Source organism: Girardinichthys multiradiatus, chromosome 4 (assembly GCF_021462225.1).
Source record: "Girardinichthys multiradiatus isolate DD_20200921_A chromosome 4, DD_fGirMul_XY1, whole genome shotgun sequence".
NCBI classification, from domain to species: Eukaryota; Metazoa; Chordata; class Actinopteri; order Cyprinodontiformes; family Goodeidae; genus Girardinichthys; species Girardinichthys multiradiatus.
The window spans coordinates 48745103-48760906 of NC_061797.1; the positions used below are offsets into that span (position 1 = coordinate 48745103).

At 42.3% G+C, this 15804-nt stretch overlaps 1 protein-coding gene across 1 annotated transcript; it reads left to right on the forward strand.

Moving 5' to 3' along the window:
- The first annotated feature begins 750 nt into the window (after positions 1–750).
- LOC124867213 (annexin A2-B-like) lies at positions 751–14288 on the forward strand. The gene is made up of 13 exons (XM_047363532.1): positions 751–834; positions 2903–2964; positions 5944–6037; positions 6424–6518; positions 9846–9959; positions 10567–10657; positions 10918–10997; positions 11418–11477; positions 11898–11991; positions 12203–12298; positions 13652–13710; positions 13788–13910; positions 14115–14288. The coding sequence occupies exons 2-13, from the start codon at positions 2914–2916 to the stop codon at positions 14172–14174; spliced, it is 1017 nt and encodes a 338-aa protein (XP_047219488.1). The 5' UTR covers positions 751–834; positions 2903–2913; the 3' UTR covers positions 14175–14288.
- Positions 14289–15804: the final 1516 nt, after the last annotated feature.

Sequence of the window (15804 nt, forward strand, 5' to 3'; positions counted from 1 at the left end):
CAGTCCAAGTCCTGCTGCAGGTCCAGATAAAGGCAGAGCGATACATCAGGAGGCACATCTAGAACCAGAACACTGCCACGTGAAACATGCAGAGCCTCGAGAATAAGATGACAAACTCAGAAGCATGGCAGCAATTGTTTCCCGTCAGAATGGTTGTTAAACATGTGCAGGTTAAACTAATCTTTTCTGCAGAGAAACTCCACATGAAGAGCACCACAGAAGTCACTGATCTGTGCAGATTTCAGTGGAAACTTCCACACCACACCACCCCAGCCTCAGCTGTAGCAACCAGCACAGTATTCACCAGAGGTTTGTGTTAGCTGACCTTACGAAAGAGAAGTTTTAGAACGTATAAACTGATACAGTGTGGAGGCAGCATCCTCTGCATCAACAAGCACTAAAACATGCGGATTAACAGAAACTACGGTCACAAACTCAACTGTGGGTGTCCTCTGTATGCATCTTTAAATCAGCCAACCAGAGAGTCTGCAGACACCATGTGACAGCATTTCTGCCCTGAACCCTAGTCTGTGGAGTTCCTGTCGGGTTCCTGCTGCAGGATGAGGTGAGACCAGCTGCATGAGCTCAGCCCTTCAGGTTTAACTTCAACTAATCAGGAACCAGAGTTTCCTTTGGCCGATCCAAGGAATTCCTGCTTCTGTTGATGCTGATGTGGAAAAGTCTGCTCATTCAGTCATGCAGCTGGTGTGTGTGTGTGTGTGTGTGTGTGTGTGTGTGTGTGTGTGGGTGGGTGGGTGTGTGTGAGTCAGCTGGTGTATAAACACCGCACCCTGTTCAGTCCTGGACCATAACGGAGCTGCTGCGTCTCTGAAGGTAAGAACATGTCTCGTCTTCAGTTTGTTCTCAGATTTTCATTATTTTTCGGTGAACTGAGTGATCGGCAGGTGAACTTTAACACATCTGGAAACTTGACAATATTTTTGGCTCTTTAACCAGAGGGAACCGGGCTTTCCTTCAGAAATACAAATTAAGTCATCCATCACAGAGCTGCTAAGCTGCAGTCAGCTTCCTGCTCCGTTATTAAACCTGGAAACAGGTTTCTTCTCATATAATCTGTTCTGTTAGTAGAGAGGCTGAACATTGAGCTCAAAACATTTTGGGTCTCATTAAGGCAACATTTTTAGGCATTCATGAGAGAAATTTTTTTCTGTCTGAATTAGTTGTTGCCTAAAGAAGAAAAACAACAAAACCAGGGCCAATAGACTTCCTGTTCAACTATTTATCAGCAGGTTGTCTGAGATTGGGTTGTTTTCAGGGGAAATGATGAACCTATCAGGGTGTGTAGGCTGATTACACCATCATATGTTCAGAACAATGCAGCACATGAATTAAAAAGGTGGAAGAGCCCTTTAACTGTCAGTGGCTCCAGCTTGGTTACTAAGTGATGAAATTTCCTGCTGGAAGTTTAGAGTTTGTTACATGGTCAAAGGTGGATGAATCTCCTTCCAGAAACAGCTTATCAACACTTTAACGCGGCTGGAATCACTGAGCAACGCCGCAGTTATGCAACATGCTGCACATTCCTGCAGCTCTGAGTGCATCTTCTTATCTGCAGACACGCCTTCAGGCCCGGCCCGCTCAATAACTCAAACACACCCTCAGTTTCAGAGTTCACCGTGGGCTGGACTCTGGAAGGGATTGTTCTCTCTGTTTTCTTTGGAAGATCTACAGGATCTGGAATCTTCTCCGGTCAACCTGCTCACCACCATCACAAGTGTCTGAAATATGCTGAATCTTAAATGTGCAAAAAAGTCAAATATTTAAAAACCTTTTTGAAAATCTTTGAAAATGAAATAAATAGTGATTGTTTGAATGGAATTGGAACCGGTGAGTTTGCACTAAACCACTGAGTGATCACACTTCTCAGCCTCCCTGGGAAGGATTTCTTCTCAGTGTTGGACAGGAGGCTCCAACTGATTGGGAACCTAGGGTCCAGGAGGAGCAGTGTGACTTTCGTCCAGGCCGGAGAACAGAAGACCAATGAACCAGATCTGTACCCTCTCAGAGCTGCTGAGAAGGTCTTAGATATTTGGTTGTCTGGTTCATGTTCGTTTGGTTGAACTGGATTGTTCTGAAAAACCAACGTTCTTCTGATTTCTTCTGAACATCCAGGGAATAAAACGGAGAAAAAAGACCATAATTTCAAACTGTTGGAAAATGTTTCTATTCCCATCCTCCTGTAGCGTTAAAAGTATAAAAATTAACCAAAATGGTGCATTGTTCAGGTTCTGCTCCAGATTCTGTTCAGAATCTTAAGTATTCATGGGATCCACTTGCCGACAGACAGGAAGAGGACATGGATCCAAATAATTTTATAAAGAAACTTACTGAAAACTAGGTCCAAAATCCAAAACATGAAGTGAAGGACATGAAACAGAGACAGGAGAGACCTGAGGCGATGACTGCAGGAGGAACCAGCTGAGACTGAAGAACCCAAAGGGGAGAACATGCTTGGGCCGAGGTGGTGAGGAAAACCAGAGACAATCTGATGGAAAGAAACCAAACACTGACCAGAAACTAGAAAACTGAACAAAACTGAACATAAAAAAGACTAAAATACACATATAAAAGTGAACAAAGATACGAGAGACAGGAAACAGGAAGTAAAGAAAACAGAAAGGACCAGTTTACCAAAATAAAACAGGAAACTAAAAATGAGAAACACAGAAACTAAAGACTACAACTCTTAGTATGTGTGACTTAACTACATATCAGAATAAACTTAAAGTCCAACACATGAAGACCCAGTGTCCCACCGGGAGAACGTGTTTCTGTGGATCAGACTTTGTTACAGGACATGAATCCAGAGTTCAGAACCATTAGGTTCTGCACATTGTCTGCTAACATCTCAAGATGTAACACTGAGTTCTGTGTTCTGCAGGTGAATCCATCATGGCGCTGGTGTCAGAGTTCCTGGGTCAGCTGACGCTGTCGTATGGAGGGGTGAGTCTCCCAGGTTTGGATCATTGCTCCCATTGATCAGCAGAACTCAGTCCAATCAGCTTGTGGGCTGCAACAGGAGGGGCTCTAATGTTTTCTATTTCTTAGTTTTCTCTGTTTTTCCTCCATTTTTATCTATTACTTTAATTGAATAAACATTTATGACGTATATGTGCCTTTTTATAAGACAGTTCTGTCTGAATAACAGATTTATACCACAGCATTCATAAAAGTGATAAAAATGAAATACTTGAATAAAATGTGAGGAATACATGATAAACTCCTAAACAGGTTTACTGCAGACTTCAGTAAACCTTCAGAGGTTTTTATCAGGCCTTCATCTGTTTCAGCACAGCCAGCTCATATCTTTGTATCTTTATGTTGAAACCCTGAATGAATCCAGAGTCTGACTGCAGTCTAAAAGCTGATAATAATGAACCATCTGAACCAGCAGAGAGCTGATAAACTCCTGGAGACTCTGAGCTCAGACTAAAAAGCTTCAAGACAAATGGGGAAAACTTCAACAGCCTGCAGCCGCTGCAGGACGCTGTTACACCTGACAGACTGAGTTCAGGGAGAACATATACCAATACTGTGGTGTTTTTAGGTCATCACACTAATACATTTAAAATGGCCTGAGATTATAGGTGGCTCAGCTAAAGGCCTGTCTTCAGGTTTTCCGTGAACATCTACATGATTGAGAGAAGGTGTTGGACAAACTGCTGTGGTCAGATGAGGCCACCTCAACTCATTCTGCTGTGTTTGGAAGAGGAGAAATTCTGTGCTTGACCTCGGGAGGGGCCCAGGGTCTTTGTCTGCAGGAAGGGGAGGAGCTTAGTGTCTGTGTTTGCAGGAAGGGGAGGGGCATATTGTCTGTGTCTGCAGAAAGGGGAGGGGCATATTGTCTGTGTCTGCAGGAAGGGGAGGAGCTTAGTGTCTGTGTCTGCAGAAAGGGGGGCGGCATATTGTCTGTGCCTGCAGGAAGGGGAGGGGCTTACTAGCTGTGTCTGCAGGAAGGGGAGGGGCTTAGTGTCTGTGTTTGCAGGAAGGGGAGGGGCATATTGTCTGTGTCTGCAGAAAGGGGAGGGGCATATTGTCTGTGTCTGCAGAAAGGGGAGGGGCATATTGTCTGTGTCTGCAGGAAGGGGAGGAGCTTAGTGTCTGTGTCTGCAGAAAGGGGGGGGCATATTGTCTGTGCCTGCAGGAAGGGGAGGGGCTTACTAGCTGTGTCTGCAGGAAGGGGAGGAGCTTAGTGTCTGTGTCTGCAGAAAGGGAGGGGCATATTGTCTGTGCCTGCAGGAAGGGGAGGGGCTTACTAGCTGTGTCTGCAGGATGGGGAGGGGCTTAGTGTCTGTGTCCGCAGAAAGGGGAGGGGCATATTGTCTGTGTCTGCAGGAAGGGGAGGGGCTTAGTGTCTGTGTCTCCAGTGCTGCTATGGGAAGTTGTGTTCCCCCTTGATTTGACACAAAAACTATCCCTTAGAAACATATTTCAGTACCAATTATACTCAAATATCAGATATTTTCACACCCCTAATGTGTATTATCTGTCTGTTTATATCAAAGTGACACAATGATGAATATATACACTGACCTTAAATCCTTCCTCTTCACACTTAAATCATCATTTAATAATGATATGAAAACACGCAGTACGGTTCTGTCCTCAAGGAGCTAACAGCAGCACACAGCATTAACATAAGCAGACGGAACGATGCTCTTGCTATCAGAACAATGGCCAGGATGTCGTATCAACACAATAAATTCATGTCTAAAATAAAGCTTGTTGTCATTTTAGCGTTATTTGCGGCTTACCGCTTTGCTGCGTCGTCATTTCCATAGACAGAAGGAACTGACCCCTTAATCAGATGAAGTCTCTCAGCAAATCCTTCTTGATACTGGAGGAGGTCGATGAAGAACTCCTTGAAGTGCTTCATGCAGGAGAAGAGGAATGTCCTCACTGATGTGGTAACATTTCCATGAAAAATAAAAGTTTAACCAGGCACTTTGAAGAGGTGCTGATACTGGGGTACAGTATAATAAATTGTGTGGATTAATACACCCAACAACCAAACCGAACTTATCCTCTTTCAGCTTCAGCATACTTCAGCTTGGACCAGAAAATCCCAGCGAGAAATAAATATGGTGGATACGCGAAACTGATCAGCCGGAGGTTCATTACCTTGTTTAGCTGTTCAGCAGCAAATACTGTGACGCAACAGTTGGAAAAATGTAACAGATGATAGAGAAAACCTGAACAGACTGAAAAATACGACCCAAACAGAATATAAAGATATCTGCAGCACTTGGAGAGACTAAATTTAACTTTCCTGCTCTCCTACAGACTCCAAGTACACAACAAAATGTATTTAATGGCTAAAAAAGGGATTTTGCATAATATGTTCCCTTTAATGAACTTTGCTCTGAGACCACCTGAGGAGGTGGGTTGTGGTCCAGTAAGACTGAAATAGGACTTCACTGAAACATTCAAACACCCTAAAATCTGAATCTGTTTCATCCTGTTCATGATGTCATAAGGGGGCGTGGCACACCTGCACAGGTAGCCAGTGGCCTCCTAACAGAATCTGATTCTTTTTAAAGATAGTTAAGCACTAGAGGCTAAAATCAGACAGGAAGCAGGCAGAAAGAGAAGGGGCCACCCTAGAACTTGATTCTTGATCTCACATCAACCAGTTACAGTCTGGTTCAGACTTCAGAACCAGTTTCCCTGCAACATATCCCAGGTCTTTCGTTTCAACACGTCCTGTTGAAACTCTGACCCCTGTTGAACCATAAGGTTTTTTTTCTGCAGTCCATGTGGATCTGAATTTATTCCCAACATGTACTTTGGAAGGTGACCGATCAACTGTCAGAATGACCTTTGTATCTCAGCAGGTTGTCTTGAAGTTGTTTCTACAGATTTGGTCCTGAGTTCTTCTGTAGGTTCTGTAGATATGACTGCTGGTTGTTCTGTCTGCTGCAGGAACAGGAGCCCAAATTCCCCACTGTGGTGCCGATACATGACTTTGACCCGGCTCAGGATGCAGCGAGAATTGAGACTGCCATCAAAACCAAAGGTGAGGATACAGGAGAGCAGAATTCCAGATCCCTGGTGAGCTTCAGGCTAACAGTCCCTGCTGAGGAGCCCATGAGCCAGGCATAGCCTCTGTCTTGGAGGGACTTGAATCTGAGGTGTTCATTTTGCAGTTTCAGGATGAATCAGAGCAGAGGTTTTCATCATCAGAGCAACAAAAATAGAAACCGCCTCACAGTTTAAAGTCTCTCATTAATAATAATTATTTTTCTCTGGTTCTGTTCTGGGTTTTTGTGGGTTCTCTGAGTCAGTCTAAACTAAAAATTATCATTAAGACTTTTGTTCTGATCAGGATCAAATTAAATCAGTCTGATCTGTTCCTTCTTGTCTGGTTAGAGGCTCATGTTAAAGTCCAACTTTTCTTCTCAGGAGTAGATGAACAGACCATCATCGACATCCTGACCAGACGGAGCGCCGAGCAGCGCAGAGAGATCACCTTCGAGTACGAACGGATTGCTAAAAAGGTAGAAACCAGGTTCCAGTTTCTTCATCAGCTTAGGAGTTCAGCTCAGATTGTCCCAGAGCTGAGATGGAACCAAGAAGATCCAAAAAAATAACTGCTTAAGAAATTTAACAGCTCTAGTTTCCTTGAGGTTTTTGACCAATGTGGCCCTTTACACAAATGTAGACGTGCCTCATGTAGATGTGTCTCATATATATGTGTCTCATGTAGATGTGTCCCATATAGATGTGTCTCATGTAGATGTGTCCCATATAGATGTGTCTCTTGTAGATGTGTCTCATGTAGATGTGTCCCATATAGATGTGTCTCATGTAGATGTGTCTCATGTAGATGTGTCCCATGTAGATGTGTCTCTTGTAGATGTGTTTCATGTAGATGTGTCTCATGTAGATGTGTCTCATGTAGATGTGTCCCATATAGATGTGTCTCTTGTAGATGTGTCTCATGTAGATGTGTCCCATATAGATGTGTCTCATGTAGATGTGTCCCATATAGATGTGTCTCATGTAGATGTGTCTCATGTAGATGTGTCTCTTGTAGATGTGTCTCATGTAGATGTGTCCCATATAGATGTGTCTCATGTAGATGTGTCTCATGTAGATGTGTCCCATGTAGATGTGTCTCTTGTAGATGTGTTTCATGTAGATGTGTCTCATGTAGATGTGTCCCATGTAGATGTGTCTCATGTAGATGTGTGCCATATAGATGTGTCTCATGTAGATGTGTCTCATGTAGATGTGTCCCATATAGATGTGTCTCATGTAGATGTGTCTCATGTAGATGTGTCTCTTGTAGATGTGTCTCATGTAGATGAATCCCATATAGATGTGTCTCATGTAGATGTGTCTCATGTAGATGTGTTTCATGTGGATGTGTCTCTTGTAGATGTGTCTCTTGTAAATGTGTCTCATGTAGATGTGTCTCATGTAGATGTGTCTCTTGTAGATTTGTCTCATGTAGATGTATCTCTTGTAGATGTGTCCCATGTAGATGTGTCTCATGTAGATGTGTCTCTTGTAGATGTGTCTCATGTAGATGTGTCTCATGTAGATGTGTCTCTTGTAGATGTGTCTCATGTAGATGTGTCTCTTGTAGACGTGTCTCTCGTAGATGTTTCTCATGTAGATGTGTCCCATATAGAGGTGTATCATGTAGATGTGTCTCTTGTAGATGTGTCTCATGTAGATGTGTCTCATGTAGATGTGTCCCATGTAGATGTGTCTCATGTAGATGTGTCTCATGTAGATGTGTCTCATGTAGATGTGTCCCTTATAGATGTGTCTCATGTAGATGTGTCTCATGTAGATGTGTCTCTTGTAGATGTGTCTCTTGTAGATGTGTTTCATGTAGATGTGTCTCTTGTAGATGTGTCCCATGTAGATGTGTTTCATGTAGATGTGTCTCTTGTAGATGTGTCCCATATAGATGTGTCTCATGTAGATGTGTCTCATGTAGACGTGTCTCTTGTAGATGTGTCCCATGTAGATGTGTCTCATGTAGATGTGTCTCATGTAGATGTGTCTCTGGTAGATGTGTCTCATGTAGATGTGTCTCATGTAGATGTGTCCCATGTAGATGTGTCTCATGTAGATGTGTCTCTTGTAGATGTGTCTCTTGTAGATGTGTTTCATGTAGATGTGTCTCTTGTAGATGTGTCCCATGTAGATGTGTCTCATGTAGATGTGTCTCTTGTAGATGTGTCTCATGTAGATGTGTCTCATGTAGATGTGTCTCATGTAGATGTGTCTCTTGTAGATGTGTCCCATGTAGATGTGTCTCATGTAGATGTGTCCCATGTAGATGTGTCTCATGTAGATGTGTCTCTTGCAGATGTGTCTCATGTAGATGTGTCCCTTGTAGATGTGTCTCTTGTAGATGTGTCTCATGTAGATGTGTCTCATGTAGATGTGTCTCTTGTAGATGTGTCTCATGTAGATGTGTCCCATATAGATGTGTCTCATGTAGATGTGTCTCATGTAGATGTGTCTCATGTAGATGTGTCCCATATAGATGTGTCTCATGTAGATGTGTCTCATGTAGATGTGTCTCTTGTAGATGTGTCTCTTGTAGATGTGTTTCATGTAGATGTGTCCCATGTAGATGTGTCTCTTGCAGATGTGTCTCATGTAGATGTGTCTCATGTAGATGTGTCTCATGTAGATGTGTCTCATGTAGATGTGTCTCTTGTAGATGTGTCTCATGTAGATGTGTCTCATGTAGATGTGTCCCATGTAGATGTGTCTCTTGTAGATGTGTCTCATGTAGATGTGTCTCATGTAGATGTGTCTCTTGTAGATGTGTCTCATGTAGATGTGTCCCATATAGATGTGTCTCATGTAGATGTGTCTCATGTAGATGTGTCTCATGTAGATGTGTCTCATGTAGATGTGTCCCATGTAGATGTGTCTCTTGCAGATGTGTCTCATGTAGATGTGTCCCATGTAGATGTGTCTCATGTAGATGTGTCCCATGTAGATGTGTCTCTTGCAGATGTGTCTCATGTAGATGTGTCCCATGTAGATGTGTCTCATGTAGATGTGTCCCATGTAGATGTGTCTCTTGCAGATGTGTCTCATGTAGATGTGTCCCATGTAGATGTGTCTTATGTAGATGTGTCTCTTGTAGATGTGTCTCATGTAGATGTGTCCCATGTAGATGTGTCTCTTGTAGATGTGTCTCATGTAGATGTGTCTCATGTAGATGTGTCTCTTGTAGATGTGTCTCATGTAGATGTGTCCCATATAGATGTGTCTCATGTAGATGTGTCTCATGTAGATGTGTCTCATGTAGATGTGTATCATGTAGATGTGTCTCATGTAGATGTGTCCCATGTAGATGTGTCTCTTGCAGATGTGTCTCATGTAGATGTGTCCCATGTAGATGTGTCTCATGTAGATGTGTCCCATGTAGATGTGTCTCTTGCAGATGTGTCTCATGTAGATGTGTCCCATGTAGATGTGTCTCATGTAGATGTGTCTCTTGTAGATGTGTCTCATGTAGATGTGTCTCATGTAGATGTGTCTCTTGTAGATGTGTCCCATGTAGATGTGTCCCATGTAGATGTGCCCCATGTGGATTACTGAGTAAACTTAGTCCCTGTGTTTCTAATTTATTCTCTAGGTGATTTATGGACCCCAGTGTCTCTGGCCCCAACTGAGCCCCTCTCAGTGGGGTTTCCAATAACAAGAGAAGCTGCAGATAAATCTTACAGCTGTATAAATAGTCACAGTCACAAAACTATTCCCCTGTAGGTGGCGTAAAAAACTGAATATTTCTGTTTTCCTAAATAAATCCACCTACTTGAAATGCACTTATTGATGTTTTTCAGGATCTGATTTCTGCCCTGAAGGGGGCGCTCTCCGGCTCTCTGGAGGCTCTGATGTTGGGTCTGATGAAGAGCACCGCCCAGTATGATGCATCTGAGCTCAAAGCTTCCATGAAGGTCAGAGTTCTGCATCGGTTCTCATCTGACCACCAAGTGCAGCGCCACCTGCTGGTCAGATGGTCTGCTCTGTTGTGTGAAATCAGCTTCAGCTAAAGAAATTAACTCTGTGTCCTGATGCAAGCCACATTTGACATGTGAAGTATTGTTTTTAAATATTTCTTAGGTTACGTCTTTAAATGGATTATACTGTAAATTTTCTATGCATATGTTGTAGTAAAGCTTAATGTAGTGTGAGCTTTTTGCTCATGTAAATATTGTGTTGATCAACTTAAAACCAAACTAAGATCAGTTTAAAATAAGCAACAATTTTAAATCTTTGTGCATCAGAAAAATGCACAGAGAAAAATTAGTTTTTTTGTACATCAAAAAAACTGTATCATCCCACTTATGATGAAATTGGACTCTGTTCTGAAGAACCGTGCTTGCAGAGGTTCTCCAGATGCATTAAACATCCTGAGAGGAGGAAAACCCCTGCAGGTTGAACTGAATACAAACAGTCAGCTGCCTGAAACAAGCATCAGCAGAATTAAAGGGCAGCTGCAGCAATCTGACCGGGTTCTGTTTATGGAGGTTTAATGGTGGTTTCTGGGATGTGGCTGTGCAGGGCCTTGGAACCGACGAGGAGACCCTGATCGAGCTTGTCTGCTCCAGAAGCAATGAAGAACTGGCAGATATCAAGAAAGCTTACAGAGAGAGTGAGTGATGAACACTTTTAACATTTCTTAGTGAGAAAGGAGCCAAGAAGAACTTTAATGACTGATTCAAGCTCCAGGTTCACCCAAAGATTAAAATATAAAATATTCAGGATGGGTCACTGATCACATTTCGGGACCAATCTGAAAGTTTAGGTCATAATCTACAGAACCTTTCTGAGGAACCTGCTGGACCATGTTACCTTCATTGTCTCTGATTGGATTTATTGTGCCTTTAATTCGTCCTTTTTTGGTCTCTGCAGTGTTTAAGAAGGAGTTGGAGAAGGACATTGCAGGAGACACGTCAGGGGACTTTGCCAAGCTGCTGCTGGCTCTGGTTCAGGTACCACAGAACCAGGAATGGGATTCTGACCCATGTGTTCATGAATAACAGCAAGATAATGCTATTCTTAAGTTTCTCCTTGGGAACTGAAGAAGATCATATTTCCTCAACAGGAAGTTCTTTATGAACCTCAAGGTTTTTAAGGGGGACTTTTGGGTTCAACAGGACAGGACAAGACTGGACTGGACTGGACAGACAGGACGGGACAAGAGCAGAGTGGACAGGAAATGAACAGAACAGGACCATAGTGGGCAGCAACAATGATTTAAACTCTAATTTCTAATATTTTTAGAATCACCTGGAAGTCATGACTTTCACCGTGTGGGTTGTGCGAAGATTCTGCTTTTTCTGAACGGGTCCAGTTACTGTGAAGTACCAGCAGACTACTGAAAACCTCTGAACAATTTATCCAATCCACAGACAAAAAGAGACGAGCCGAACAACGTGGTGGACTACCAGAAGATCGATGATGATGCCAAAGTGAGTCATATTTACAGGACGTTCTTGTTTTAGAACCCATCCAAAACCTCAGACAGCACCACCTTGGCTTCTTTACCGGACATAAATCAAACATTTTAATAGTTCAGGGTCAGACTCGGTGTCCGACTCAGGGTCCAGCTCAAGGTCTGGCACAGGATCCGATTCAGGGTCTTTTAAAAAACATTTATTTTCATAATAAATCAGAAACAATTAAAATTTTTGCTGAAAGTCAAACTTAGATTATTATGATTATTATTATTATAACTTTGTTTATATTCAGTTCTGACCTTCTCACCTTCTGACGGGTCAGGGTCGGTGTTTTTTCTTTTATTGAAACCAACTGTTTTCTGTGAACCTTTAATGTTAAAATCAGAGTCATATTCTGACCCAAACTCTGGTCTTCCATGATGTTCTGCTCAGTCTCTGTATGAAGCCGGAGTGAAGAGGAAGGGGACGGATGTGGCCACCTGGATCTCCATCATGTCTCAGAGGAGCATCCCTCACCTGCAGAAAGGTGAGTCTCCTTCTGTAATTAGATGATGTAAATCCTGCTGATTTCTCTCAGTATGTTAAAATGGAGAGACTGATTAAAAGTTCTGATTCGGTTCATGGCCTGGTGCCATACCTAAAGAATCACAGTTCTGTTCAGTCCACGTGTTTCTCAGTAAGACTTTATGTTCTGGTTGATGGAAAGCTGATCAGTGTGTCCCTGTCCTGTGTGTCAGTGTTTGAGCGTTATAAGAGCTACAGTCCGTACGACATGAAGGAGAGCATCAGGAAGGAGGTGAAGGGAGACATGGAGAAGTCCTTCCTCACTCTGGGTACGTTTCATTGACAGCTTCAGTCAGAACTGGTTCAGAGTTCCAAGATTCAAACTGAATCAGTCCCAGCATGAATTAGTTGCTGTTCATGGCCAGGTTTCTGTGAAGGAAAGTCGGTTTGTAGATGATGTCATTCATCACTAAACAGATTTAAGGCATGGTAAGTTTATTTCTATTGCACATTTCAGTAGCAAGACAATTCAAAGTGCTTCACATAAAGGAAAAAAAATAAAAAATGACAAACATAATAGGCAAAGTACATTACAGTGACATAAAGGTAATTAAAAAATAGAGAAGAGAATAGAATGATGGATAAGAAAATGAAAGGAAAATTGGACTGAAAACTTAACTAATAATGTTTAGATGGCCCAGTCAAAGGCCACTCTAAACAAATAAGTTTTTAATCTTAATTTAAAGCCACTTAGGGTTTCAGCGCTTTTACAGTTTTCTGGCAGTTTATTCCAGATTAGTGGAGCATAAGAACTAAAAGCTGCTTCTCCATGTTTAGTTCTGGTTCTGGTTCTGCAGAGTAGATTTGAGCCAGAAGACCTGAGAGGTCTGGGTGGTTGATACACTGACAACAAGTCTGTAATGTATTTTGGTGCTAAGCCATTCAGTGATTTATAGACTAACAGAAGTATTTTAAACTCTATTCTCTGAGCTACAGGGAGCCAGTGTTGGGACTTTAGAACCGGGCCGATGTGCTCCACTTTCTTAGTTCTAGTGAGGACGCGGGCAGCAGAGTTCTGGATCAACTGCAGCTGTCTGATCCAATTTTTAGGCAGACCTGTGAAAACACCGTTGCAGAAATCAATTCTACTAAAGATGAACGCATGAATTAGTTTTTCAAGGTCCTGCTGAGACATTAGTCCTTTAATCCTGGAGATGTTCTTCAGGTGATAGAAGGCCGACCTTGTTACTGTCTTTATGTTCCTTAATAACTTTCTGTTTGTTTCAGTCTTTCTTCTTCTCTTAAATCACATAAACTTTATTTTATTCCCGCTGAATTCCCAGTTAAGCTGCTCTCATTCCCATTTTTCCTGCTTTTGTCATTTCGAGTGAAAAGCAGTGCATTGCGACTACGCCTTTAATCTCTGAACTACGAGGATCAACATTCTTTAACATGCTTCTGAGCATTTCGTTTTTACATGGTTAGGTTTAAAATGGGTCTAAACAGACTGAACCCTGATTCATAATCAGGTCCAAGCGGGGGGATCTGATTAAACTGGAATCTAATTCAATCTCTAGACGTCTCAGGGACACAGTTTGTCCATGGAAGCTCTTACAGAAAACACAGACAGGAAACAGGCTGATGACTCTGAGATGAACTGAGTCTCTCTGGTTTCTTCTTAGTGGAATGCTTTGAAAACCGCCAGCTGTACTTCGCCAACAAACTCTATGAAGCCATGAAGGTAACCACCTCCTGCTCCATCAGTTGCTGTTTTGGGGTTTTTGGACCTTTGTGCTGACTCGTTGTTTGTTCCATTAGAGTAAAGGAGCCAAGGAGAAGGTGGTGACCAGGATCCTGGTGTCACGCTGCGAAATTGACCTGATGAGGATCAGGACCGAGTTCAAGAGGCAGCACAAAAAGTCTCTGTACCAGACAATCGCTGTGAGTCACTGCGCTCCACTTTATATGAGACTATAATGATTAAAAACTCATAAATTCAGCATTGAATTATTTACTCTAAAAGTTCCCTGTGGTCAGAGTTAATTGTCAGCAGTGAAATTCCCAGTAAATGTGGAGAACAGGTTCAGTCACATAGACAGAAATATAAAACACGGCTCTGGATCTGACCGAGTGGTTCTTTTTCAGGAACACACCAAAGGAGACTATCAGAAGGCTCTGCTGAGTCTGTGCGGAGGAGACGACTGAAAACACTACGTTTCCCAGCAGGCAGTGGGGCGGAACCTCCTTACCTGATTGACCCTTCTTCATGTGACCTGATGTCTGATTCGGCTATTTTGCAATAAAAAGTCTTAAAGCCTCCTCCAGAGTGTGTGGTTGATGAACAGCAGGGGGCAGCAGAGGCACAGCAGACAGACTCAGGATGAATAAAACACCTGAGCTGTGGATCAGAAGGAGCTTATCACCTGCTCAGCATTTTTAAACTTTTGATGTTCCTTGTCTGCACACATCTCTATTATTATATGACTAAAACATCTTTAATGTCTTTTATATTATACATTCAGATACAAACTATAAAACGGTTCTCATACAAACATGGTGTTTAACACAGAACAGAAGATGCATTTACTGGACCATCTGTCTGTAGAATTAACACAGTCTTTGAGCGCAAATCAAAAGATGTGATGGAAACTATGGAACCTCCAGAACATGATCCAAATGTTCTGAAAGATGAATAATTACCGGGATGGTGCTTGGTCCAGCTTGAAGCGCCAAGAGAAACATCTTCAAATCAGATCGTGGCAGTAGACAGCAAACTGATGTAAAAGTGAACCTGCAGACTTTCTTCTCCTGGTTCTGAACAGAACTTTACCAGGCTAAACCCTCTGAATGGTTCTTCTACACATGGGTACAGAACATTAATCCAGTCAGAACAAAACTATGGATCAGTTGTTCTGCCCTCATGTTGGTGTGTTATTAAGGCCGGTTGGTGGATTAATTTCTAATAATTATCAGACAGCATAGAGGATGACGTTAGAAGCTGATCTCTGTGGTTCAGAAAGTAGACAAAACCAAAGAGGTTCTACTGGATTTTAGGAAAACCAAGTCAGTCTCTTGTTTTTCTGAGGAACTTCCAGTAGAACAGTTTTTAGGTCCTTGACTCCTTCTGATAAAAGTGTTTAAAACAATCCAGCGTATCCACTGAAACCCTCAGATCCATGTTGGCTGCTCTCCATGTATGCTGGTTTGGTTTAGGAATATAACAGGACACCATTAGAAGTTATTGATGGTAAAACCTGCCTCCAGCATCGTTGGTGTCATCTGGAGGACCTCCTGCAGAAGCAAAGCACCATGCATCATTCAGAAACAGTCTCCTTACCTTCCGCTAGGACAACACCTGAGATCACCCAGAGCCTGGACCTCCTGCCTCAAAGACCCGACTGCAGTCTGATTCATGAACAATGGCTTTGACATGATGGCAGTGTTTTTATCTGTTTTATTTTTCTTTATTTTTTTAAATCTGACTGTTTTGTTCATTTTATTGATCAGTTTATTTACTTCAGTTTTGTGGACTGAGAGAGAACCTGAGAGCTGCTCCTGGTCCACAGAGACTGAACTAAATGTTCCTACCTCCTGATTTGATGTGAAGCATCAGGAAAGAAAAACAACCTGACATCAGGATGCCTTCAGACTGGGAATAAATTCACGAAAAGCAAATTCAAACAGCAACATTTAACTGGAGGGCTCAGCACTGAATGCAACATCTGGGGGGTTAAAAACCAAAGATCCAGTAAAAGTAAATTAAATGCTGATAGGCCACAGACGTGAACAGTAAATACATGTAATTTAATTTATTAATCTCTGTGTCCATGGATGG